At 44.7% G+C, this 11,360-nt stretch overlaps 1 protein-coding gene across 3 annotated transcripts in view; it reads right to left on the minus strand.

Annotated features, from left to right (window-relative positions):
• LOC106604820 (regulator of microtubule dynamics protein 2) overlaps positions 1 to 11,360 on the minus strand; it is a 116,302-nt gene that overhangs the window by 49,022 nt on the left and 55,920 nt on the right. For all 3 annotated transcript variants that reach the window (XM_082975174.1, XM_014199876.3, XM_014199869.3), the window contains 2 exons: positions 6,286 to 6,478; positions 5,807 to 5,909 (listed from right to left, as the gene is read on the minus strand). In XM_082975174.1, the coding sequence (XP_082831300.1) occupies positions 5,807 to 5,909; positions 6,286 to 6,478 (296 nt within the window). The remainder of the gene's footprint in view (positions 1 to 5,806; positions 5,910 to 6,285; positions 6,479 to 11,360) is intronic.

The following is an 11,360-nucleotide window of genomic DNA, read 5'->3' on the forward strand; positions in this document are numbered from 1 at the left end:
CCGGTCTGCTAACTGCTAGATTGCCAGCCCTGGTCTGCTAACTGCTAGCTTGTTTAGCCCCGGCCTACTAACTGTTAGCATGGGCCTGCTAACTGTCTGAATCGCCGTGTTCCCAGTCAGCCCAACCACTCACTGGACCCATATGTTCACTTGGCTACGCATGCCTCTCTCTAATATCAATATGCCTCGTCCATTACTGTCCTGGTTAGTGATTACTGTCTTATTTCACTGTAGAGCCTCAAGCCCTGCTCAATATGCCTTAACCAACCATGTTGTTCCATCTCCTACATATGCGATGACATCACCTGGTTTAAACGTCTCTAGAGACTATATATCTCTCTCATCATTACTCAATGCCTAGGTTTACCTCCAATGTACTCACATCCTACCTTACTTTTGTCTGTACACTATGCCTTGAATCTATGCTATCGTGCCCAGAAACCTGCTCCTTTTACTCTCTGTTCCGAACGTGCTAGACGGCCAGATCGTATAGCCTTTAGCCGTACCCTTATCCTACTTCTCCTCTGTTCCTCTGGTGATGTGGAGGTTAATCCAGGTCCTGCAGTGCCTAGCTCCACTCCCATTCCCCAGGCGCTCTCATTTGTTGACTTCTGTAACCGTAAAAGCCTTGGCTTCATGCATGTTAACATTAGAAGCCTACTCCCTAAGTTTGTTTTACTCACTGCTTTAGCACACTCTGCCAACCCAGATGTCTTAGCCGTGTCTGAATCCTGGTTTAGGAAAACCACCAAAAACCCTGAAATCTCCATCGCTAACTATAACATTTTCCGCCAAGATAGAACTGCCAAAGGGGGCGGTGTTGCAATCTACTGCAAAGATAGTAATACAGAACTCTGCAGGCTATCCAAGTCTGTACCCAAACAATTCGAGCTTCTACTTCTAAAAATGCACCTTTCCAGAAACAAGTCTCTCACTGTTGCCGCTTGCTATAGACCTCCCTCTGCCCCCAGCTGTGCCCTCGATACCATATGTGAATTGATTGCCCCCCATCTATCTTCTGAGCTCGTGCTACTAGGTGACCTAAACTGGGACATGCTTAACAGTCCGGCCATCCTACAATCTAAGCTTGATGCCCTCAATCTCACACAAATTATCAATGAACCTACCAGGTAGAACCCCAAATCCGTAAACACGGGCACCCTCATAGATGTCATCCTAACTAACTCGCCCACCAAATACACCTCTGCTGTTTTCAATCAAGATCTCAGCGATCACTGCCTCATTGCCTGCATCCGTAATGGGTCTGCGACCAAACGACCACCCCTCATCACTGTCAAACGCTCCCTAAAACACTTCTGCGAGCAGGCCTTTCTAATCGACCTGGCCGGGGTATCCCGGAATGACATTGACCTCATCCCGTCAGTAGATAATGCTTGGCTATTCTTTAAAAGTGCCTTCCTCACCATCTTAAATAAGCATGCCCCACTCAAAAACTGTATAACTAGGAATAGATATAGTCCTTGGTTCACTCCAGACCTGTCTGCCCTTGACCAGCACAAAAACATCCTGTGGCGTTCTGCATTAGCATCGAATAGCCCCCATGATATGCAACTTTTCAGGGAAGTTAGGAACAAATATACACAGGCAGTTAGAAAAGCTAAGGCTAGCTTTTTCAAACGGAAATTTGCATCCTGTAGTACTAACTTAAAAAAGTTCTGGGACACTGAAAAGTCCATGGAGAATAAGAGCGCCTCCTCCCAGCTGCCCACTGCTCTGAGGCTAGGAAACACTGTTACCACCGATTAATCCACTATAGTTGAGAATTTCAATAAGCATTTCTCTACGGCTGGCCATGTTTTCCACCTGGCAACCCTTACCCCGGTCAACTGCCCGGCACCCGCCACAGCAACCCGCCAAAAGCCACCACCATTTCTCCTTCACCCAAATCCAGATAGCTGATGTTGTGAAAGAGCTGCAAAATCTGGACCCATACAAATCAGCCGGGCTAGACAATCTGGACCCTCTCTAAAATGATCTGCCGAAATTGTTGCAACCCCCATTACTAGCCTGTTCACCCTCTCTTTTGTATCGTCTGAGATTCCAAAATATTGGAAAGCTGCCGCAGTCATCCCCCCTCTTCAAAGGGGGTGACACTAGACCCAAACTGCTACAGACCTATATCTATCCTACCCTGTCTTTCTAAGGTCTTCGAAAGCCAAGTTAACAAACAGATTACCGACCATTTTGAATCCCACCGTACCTTCTCCGCTATGCAATCTGGTTTCAGAGCTGGTCATGGGTGCACCTCAGCCACGCTCAAGGTCTTAAACGACATCATAACCGCCATCGATAAGAGACATTACTGTGCTGCCGTATTCATCGACCTGGCCAAGGCTTTCGACTCTGTCAATCACCACATCCTCATCGGCAGACTCAATAGCCTTGGTTTCTCAAATGATTGCCTCGCCTGGTTTACTAACTACTTCTCAGAGTTCAGTGTGTCAAATCGGAGGGCCTGTTGTCCGGACCTCTGGCAGTCTATGGGTGTGCCACAGGGTTCAATTCTCGGGCCGACTCTCTTCTCTGTACACATCAATGATGTTGCTCTTGCTGTTGGTGATTCTCTGATCCACCTCTACGCAGATCACACCATTCTGTATACATCTGGCCCTTCTTTGGACACTGTTAACTAACCTCCAGATGAGCTTCAATGACATACAACTCTCCTTCCGTGGCCTCCAACTGCTCTTAAACGCAAGTAAAACTAAATGCATGCTATTCAATCAATCACTGCCCGCACCTGCTCGCCCGTCCAGCATCACTACTCTGGACGGCTCTGACTTAGAATACGTGGACAACTACAAATACCTGGGTGTCTGGTTAGACTGTAAACTCTCCTTCCAGACTCACATTAAGCATCTCCAATCCAAAATTAAATCTAGAATCGGCTTCCTATATCGCAACAAAGCATCCTTCAATCATGCTGCCAAACATACCCTTGTAAAACTGACCATCCTACCGATCCTCGACTTCGGTGATGTCATCTATAAAATAGCCTCCCAACACTCTACTCAACAAACTGGATGCAGTCTATCACAGTGCCATCCGTTTTGTCACCAAAGCCCCATACACTACCCACCATTGTGACTTGTACGCTCTCGTTGGTTGGCCCTCGCTTCATACTCGTTGCCAAACCCACTGGCTACAGGTTATCTACAAGTCTCTGCTAGGTAAAGCCCCGCCTTATCTCAGCTCACTGGTCACCATAGCAGCACCCACTCGTAGCACGCGCTCCAGCAGGTATATCTCACTGGTCACCCCCAAAGCCAATTCCTCCTTTGGTCGTCTTTCCTTCCAGTTCTCTGCTGCCAATGACTGGAACGAACTGCAAAAATCTCTGAAGCTGGAGACTCATATCTCCCTCACTAGCTTTAAGCACCAGCTGTCAGAGCAGCTCACAGATCACTGCACATAGCCCATCTATCTACCTCATCCCCATACTGTATTTATTCATCTTGCTCCTTTGCACCCCAGTATCTCTATTGGCACATTCATCTTCTGCACATCTACCATTCCAGTGTTTAATTGCTATATTGTAAATACTTCGCCACCACGGCCTATTTATTGCCTTAACTTACCTCATTTGCACTCACTGTATATAGACTTTGTTTTATTTTGTTCTACTGTATTATTGACTGTATGTTTTGTTTATTCCATGTGTAACTGTGTTGTTGTATGTGTCGAATTGCTATGCTTTATCTTGGCCAGGTCGCAGTTGCAAATGAAAACTTGCTCTCAACTAGCCTACCTGGTTAAATAAAGGTGAAATAAAAAATAATAATGTAAATGCAAAATGAAAAATACCAGTGGCCCGGCTTTGGCCCCAAGTGAGAGCAGGTCTGCTGGAGCCATGGCCCAGTGAGAAACAGGTGGCGGCAAGTGTAGATGAAAACCAAAAAGTCTGAGCCTTTTGGGTAAAACACTGGGGTAGATCCTGTATGGATATGCACCATTTCTCTCTTGGGACATTCATTGGGACTTCTCGCTTCATCTGCAAACACAGGCTTTCACAGTGCTCCATATTTGAGGACAGAAAACATAAAAAGAAAACAGGTTTCATAATACATCACTGAATATTATGTTGGTATTACAGTATGTCTGTCCTCAAAGTTTTTCACTCTAGTACTGTAACTGGATCTGTAAACTTTTCATAATGTCCTCCCACAAAGTCACCTGCCCTATCCAGTTGCCTAAGCTCTCCCTTCACTGACAGCTGGAGCTACAATTTCACCCTCTTCCATGGATGTTATCTACAAATGCATTTGGAGACTGTAAATTAAAAACAATGATTACATCAAGATAGCTAGGTAATAGAACGTTAGCTTGCTGCTGACATTTAATTAACTTAGCTAAACAGTGTGCAAAGTTAGCTAGCTAGCAGCTCAGTTAACCTACTTTTCAAAATATATTTACTTACTTGAATAGGTCCTCCCAGTGCCTGTTTTTGGGTCCTTACAAAAAAAAAAAAAATTTGCAAGATTTTTTCAGTGGCAGCAAAGCGCAGCCATGTGGATGAATGGAGACAAGGCAAAAAGTGTGTGTGTCACCAGAGCAGTTTAGAACGTGTTGTGACGTTCGACTTTACCAGCGTAATCCACTTTCAATAAATATAAATCGCAAAGTTAGCCACACTTGATAACAAGCACACGTAACAAATCTACAAACTGTGTCCTACGGAAAATAGTGACGCACATAACACACAGCACCTCTTCTACGGGCATGTGAGGGAGGGTTCTTGAAATGTAACATCCAACTAAAATCTTGCTGCTGGGAGCCAGTGGACTATTCAAAACATTTTTGCAATACAAAACAATCTCAGAGGGAGGCATGACAATGATATGATTTTGGTGGTATGGCAACGAGAGACTAGTTACAGTGTAACACAAGACATGCAAAGAGCGTTGAGAGTTGTAACTTTGCTAACAAGCAATGCAAGGGATGGATATTTGGCAAAGGCAGGGGGGAAAAAAGAAAAGCATGCAAGCATAACGCATTAAAAAAACTTTTGGGGGAGGGAACACCTCTGTTCACTGGGAAGTGGTGCATGCAATCACAGCTGTATAGTACAAACATTATGGGTTGTGTGTTCAAAGAGAATACATCATTATTTATTGCCTTTTATAGAAGCTATTTTAGAGAGGTTTCTGTTTTGACCACAGCATTACGTCATACTATACTGCACATCTGAAAAGATCACGGTTATATGTAGTGTTGTTTTGGCCAAACTAAGAATGAGAACATGCTGGATGGATTGCATGGGGGGGAAATAAGCCCACACAACTCTTATTCCTTAAGATCATTTAATATGGAGGAATAGACCCTGTCAATTGTTCATCGTGCATTATTGGTGATGCACATATAGTTGTGAGTACTTCTTCATCAGATCCTCCCAATTCGCTCTGTGGCCAGATCTCAAACTGGCTGACTGAGGTCATAGTATGGATACTAGAGTTTCATGCCAACTGGGTTAGTTTTCCAAGTGTCATTCAGTTCAGGACTACTTTCAGGCCACTCTGAGAAGTGGACAATGCCAACAAGTGGGTGGCCTGCAGAACCAGCTGTGCAAATTACCTTACATGGCTCCAATACCAGGAGCTGCTAGGAGCTCTGTTATGGATGCACATTTCTGGACACAAACCTCAGAATTGGGGGATTTCTGAAAAACTTCAGATTTTTGGGAAATAAAAACCTGGTCATTTTCGGAAAGCTTCTGGAATTGTATAACCCTAATCTTTGGTAAATGGTGTGAATGCTAAGGATCAAGGGTCAGTATGTGGTTTATTACCAGTCTCTGCATGGGTCTTCTTTTGCTCTAGGTTGGCAGTGATGTCATGAACATCCACGTAGGCCCGAACTAGTCGCCATAAGAACGTAGTGTTCTGTCCAAACTGAAGAAGAGAGGTGTCAGTGTCAAACTTTATATTATTGACGTTTATTTGGAGGCAGGGTTCACCTAGGCGCTCTTCTGCGCCAACCTGGATTCAAATAGTATTTGCTTTCTTTCAAATACTGTAAGCACCTTTGGATTAGGCCTGTCTACAGTGCCAGATGGGCAAGATTTGCTCTTTTGGAACTATTAAATTTGTTGCATTGCACCAAGCAAACCAAAGCAAGCTCAATCAAGCGCATGGTACATTGTTTGAAAGAAAGCAAATACTATGTGAACCCATGTCCGCTACTGCTGTGATTTATAACAAATACAGATATCTACTAGCCCTAGGACATCCAAACTCAAGACTTGGACAGTTGGTTGATGTGGCCCACCTGCTCCCTCTTATCCAGCATGGTGCGGAGGCACTCCCTCTTGTCTCCATCGCTGCCGTCGTGTAGAGCGTCCACCCTCTCCAGAAGGGCTGAGAACTCATTCAGAGGCTCAATCACAGTCAGTTCATATGGACTCTGACCCTCAGCCTCAATCTGCTCTTCTTCCTCAGAATCGGTTAAAGCAGTTATGTACCTGAAACACAAAAAGCATTCATTAGCACCACAGCCTACACCTTCCTAATATTGAGTTGCACCTCCTTTTGCACTCAGAACAGCCTCAATTTGTCAGGTAATGGACTACAAGGTTTCAAAACTGTTCCAAAGGGATGCTGGCCCATGTTGACTCCAATGCTTCCCACGGTTGTGTCAAGTTGGCTGAATGTCCTTTGTGTGGTGGACCATTCTTGAGACACACAGGAAACTTGTGAAAAACCCAGCAGCGTTTCAGTTCTTGACACACTCAAACCAGGTGTGCCTGGCACTTACTACCATACTCTGTTCAAAGGCACTTACATCTTTTGTTCTGCCCATTCATCCTCGGAATGGCACACATACACAATCCATGTCTCAAGGCTTAAAAATCCTTATTTAACCTGTCTCCTCCCCTTCATCTACACTGATTGAAGTGGATGTAACAAGTGACATCGATAAGGGATCATAGCTTTCACCTGGATAGTCTGTCATGGAAAGAGCACTGTTCCTAATGTTTTGTACATTCAGTGTATATTCTCAGTTCCCTTGGCATGTGTTTTCATAGTAAACATAGGTGGGAGGAAGATGAATTGAAGGTGGTTCAAATTAGGGTTGAAGATTTTCATACCGTTCCTGTACCATACCGGGGTATACGGTATTACCGGCATTGATTGTTGTAACCAAGAAGCTTGCTGCCAAACATACCTTCGTAAAACCGACCATCCTTCCGATCCTTGACTTCGGCGATGTCATTTACAAAATAGCCTCCAATACCCTAGTCAACAAACTGGATGCAGTCTATCACAGTGCCATCCGTTTTGTCACCAAAGCCCCATATACTACCCACCACTGCGACCTGTACGCTCTCGTTGGCTGGCCCTCGCTTCATGCTCGTCGCCAAACCCACTGGCTCCAGGTCATCTACAAGACCCTGCTAGGTAAAGTCCCCCCTTATCTCCGCTCACTGGTCACCATAGCAGCACCCACCTGTAGCACGCGCTCCAGCAGGTATATCTCTCTGGTCACCCCCAAAGCCAATTCCTCCTTTGGCCATCTCTCCTTCCAGTTCTCTGCTGCCAATGACTGGAATGAACTACACAAATCTCTGAAACTGGAAACACTTATCTCCCTCACTAACTTTAAGCACCAGCTGTCAGAGCAGCTCACAGATCACTGCACCTGTACATAGCCCATCTATAATTTAGCCCAAACAACTACCTCTTCCCCTACTGTATTTATTTTGCTCCTTTGCACCCCATTATTTCTATTTATACTTTGCACTTTCTTCTACTACAAATCTACCATTCCAGTGTTTTACTTGCTATATTGTATTTACTTTGCCACCATGGCCTTTTTGCCTTTACCTCCCTTATCTCATCTCATTTGCTCACATTGTATATATACTTATTTTTTTTACTGTATTATTGACTGTATGTTTGTTTTACTTCATGTGTAACTCTGTGTTGTTGTATGTTGTCGAACTGCTTTGCTTTATCTTGGCCAGGTCGCAATTGTAAATGAGAACTTGTTCTCAACTTGCCTACCTGGTTAAATAAAAGGTGAAATAAATAAATAAATAAAATAAAAGACATGGTGCTTATTGTGGTTGTCGGCCAATCAAAGTGGCTACAGTCAGAGGCTCCATGTGTAGCAATGAAGTGGGAGATTTCTTATCTAAGCAAAACGGAATTAAAATTAAGGAATTAAGTTGTCTAAATGAGGAGTTGGCTACAATGATCAACCAATAGGTAGGCTGTTGTTTCATATGAATGGAGTTGTTGGGGAGCACAGCAAAGTAACCTTGCTACTTTAGCTAGCTGGCTAACTTCGCTGGCTACTATAGCTAGCTACTAGCTAGCTTCTTTAGCTACAACGATTTGATGCAGTGAAGACAGGCTACCAGATGGAATGATAGAAGAACATGTTGCTGCCATAAGTTCTAACTAGAGCGAGTCAGTTTGGCTACTCTTTCTCCCTCCGTGCCACACACAGACTGACATACACACCAGCCCCTGAAACAAACCCAGGTTCCTAAACCCCTCTCTGCACAGTGACCTCGGAGTAAGCGCCAAACCTGTAGGCTAGTGCTGAACCCATTTTAAAAAATAAAATGTTTTCCCAATACAACAGGACTTAAAATTCTGAATGGACTCGCTTGTGTGAGCTGCAATGGCCATTCTCCAAATTGTGGCGTATTTATTTTTTGTGCTTGCACACAATGTACTTGTACATTGAGTGACTCTGAATTTATCCAGATCCTTAGCGGAGACCTCCCCGGTTGCATTCTCTCCATTTTTCCCGACTCATTCACCCCTTTGTCCTTTCGTCCATGCAGTCCTCTCTTTCCCTCTCTGCGCTGGTTTAGTCAATGAAAGATTGATTGTGTGAGGCAGCAATGCTGAGCACTGAGTGATCAGCGCATTCCTGTCACGCCATTCCACGGCCATTGAATCACTGGAGTTGAGACAGAAAAAAAGCCCAGGATGTAGGGCTGTGGACGTCATGAAATTGTCAGCCGGTGATTGTCAAGCAAATAACTGCCGGTAATTGACAGTTAATTAACAAACACATTTAGCACCTCCTGTCTTCCACGTATAGACTACAATCCACTGATGCAGACCTTTGGAACAATCTACATTTTAAAAACTCAAATAAATCCATGTATTATAGCCTACACCATCACAATAAATCCATTATTTTAGACCGGTCTAGAGAAAGATGATATGAAGAAAATGTAGACAATTTCAGAAGAACACAATAGCATAATTGGAGTTGTCCTTATGTTAAGCCCTGATTTGGCTATGCTATAAGGCTGTGGGCTACACTAGTTCACTTAGACAAGATTTGCTTAGAATTCCGTGGTATTGTTTTATATTATTTTGTATAGTATGAAGAATACAACTGAACATAGCGGAATATAAGAGGATTTTTTCTCCAAAGGATTTCCGATGGAGTGTGCACATGCGGTTATCCTGTGTTGAGCGCTTAACAAAGAAAAAGTGTCCTATTACGCTAAGAGTTATTTATACAACTTTAGTTGTGATACAAACGTTGGGCTACATGTTTTGACTTTAAATACATTCCAAGACTGCCTGATGCAACTAACGATTTGAAAAAAAAAGTTGCATGAAAAGGCAACTTGTTTTTTTGCTCAGGCTGCACACAATCTCTCACAGTCTACACGTGAAGAACGACACATTGTAGACGCAACTGTGCGCGTCCTTATCCAATTACGAGGCGCATATTCAAGATATTGAATATGCGCCTGAGGGGCCCTGGTGTAGAGGATCAGCATGGCAGAGGTGTTGTTGCCTACCCTTACCACCTGGAAGCGACCAGTCAGGAAGTCCAGAATGCAGTTACAGAAAGAGGTGTTTAGTCCCAGGGTCCTTAGCTTAGTGGTGAGCTTTGTGGGCACTATGGTGTTGAACGCTGAGCTGAAGTCAATGAACAGCATTCTCACAAAGGTGTTCCTTTTGTCCAGGTGAGAAAGGGCAGTGTGGAGTGCGATTGAGATTGCGTCATCTGTGGATCTGTTGGGGTGGTATGTGAATTGAGTCGGTCTGGGGTTTCCGGGATGATGGTGTTGAAGTGAGCCATGATCAGACTTTCAAAGCACGTCATGGCTACCAACGTGAGTGCTACGGGGCGGTAGTTATGTAGGCAGGTTACCTTCGCATTCTTGGGCACAGGGACAATGGTGGTCTGCTTGAAACATGTAGGTTTTAAAGACGGTCAGGGAGAGGAAAGAAAATGTCAGTGAAGACACTTGCCAGTTGGTCCGCGCATGCTCTTACACGCCCTGGTAATCCGTCTGGTCCCGTGGCCAAGTGAACACTGACCTGTTTAAGCTCAGCTCATAGAGAATGCATCACTGGTAGTGAGAGGGGCCTCTCAGGGATTGATTTTGATTGGGGGCCTTGGTTCATCTTTCCATCAATCCTGACTAGCTTCCCAGTTCCTGCCGCTGAAAAACACCCCCACAGCATGATGCTGCCACCACCATGCTTCACCATCGGGATGGTGCCTGGTTTCCTCCAGACGTGCCGCTTGGCATTCAAGCCAAAGAGCTCAATCTTGGTTTCATCAGACCAGAGAATCTTATTTCTCATGGTCTGAGAGTCTTTTAGGGGCCCTTTGGCAAACTCCAAGCGAGCTGTCATATGCCTTTTACTGAGGAGTGGCTTCCTTCTGGCCACTCTACCATAAAAGGCCTGATTGGTGGAGTGCTGCAGAGATGGTTGTCCTTTTGGAAGATTCTTCCATCTCCACAGAGGAACTCTGGAGCTCTGTCACCTCCCTGACCAAGGCCCTTCTCCCTCGTTTGGCCGGGGGGCCAGCTCTAGGAAGAGTCTTGGTGGTTCCAAACTTCTTCCATTTAAGAATGATGGAGGCCAGTGTTCTTGGGGACCTTCAATGCTGCAGGGCTCCCGATTGGCGCAGCAGTCTGAGGCACTGCATCTTAGTGCTACAGTCTTCACTACAGACCCTGGTTCAATTCCAGGCTGTATCACAACCGCCTTGATTGGGAGTCCCATAGGGCAATGCACAATTGGCCCAGCTTCGTCCAGGTTAGGGTTTGGCTGGGGTAGGCTGTCATTGTAAAATAATTAATTATTCTTAACCGACTTGCCTAATTAAATGTAAAAAAAATATTTTTGGTACCCTTCCTCAGATCTGTGCCTCAACACAATCCTGTCTCGGAGCTCTACGGACAATACCTTCATCCTCATGGCTTGGTTTTTGCTCTGACATGCACGGTCAACTGTGGGACTGTTTATATAGACAGGTGTGTGCCTTTCCAAAATCATGTCCAATCAATTGAATTTACCACAGGTGGACTCCAATCAAGTTGTAGAAAGATCTCAAGGATGATCAATGGA

This window comes from Salmo salar, chromosome 01 (assembly GCF_965601325.2).
Source record: "Salmo salar chromosome 01, fSalSal1, whole genome shotgun sequence".
Classification (NCBI taxonomy): Eukaryota; Metazoa; Chordata; class Actinopteri; order Salmoniformes; family Salmonidae; genus Salmo; species Salmo salar.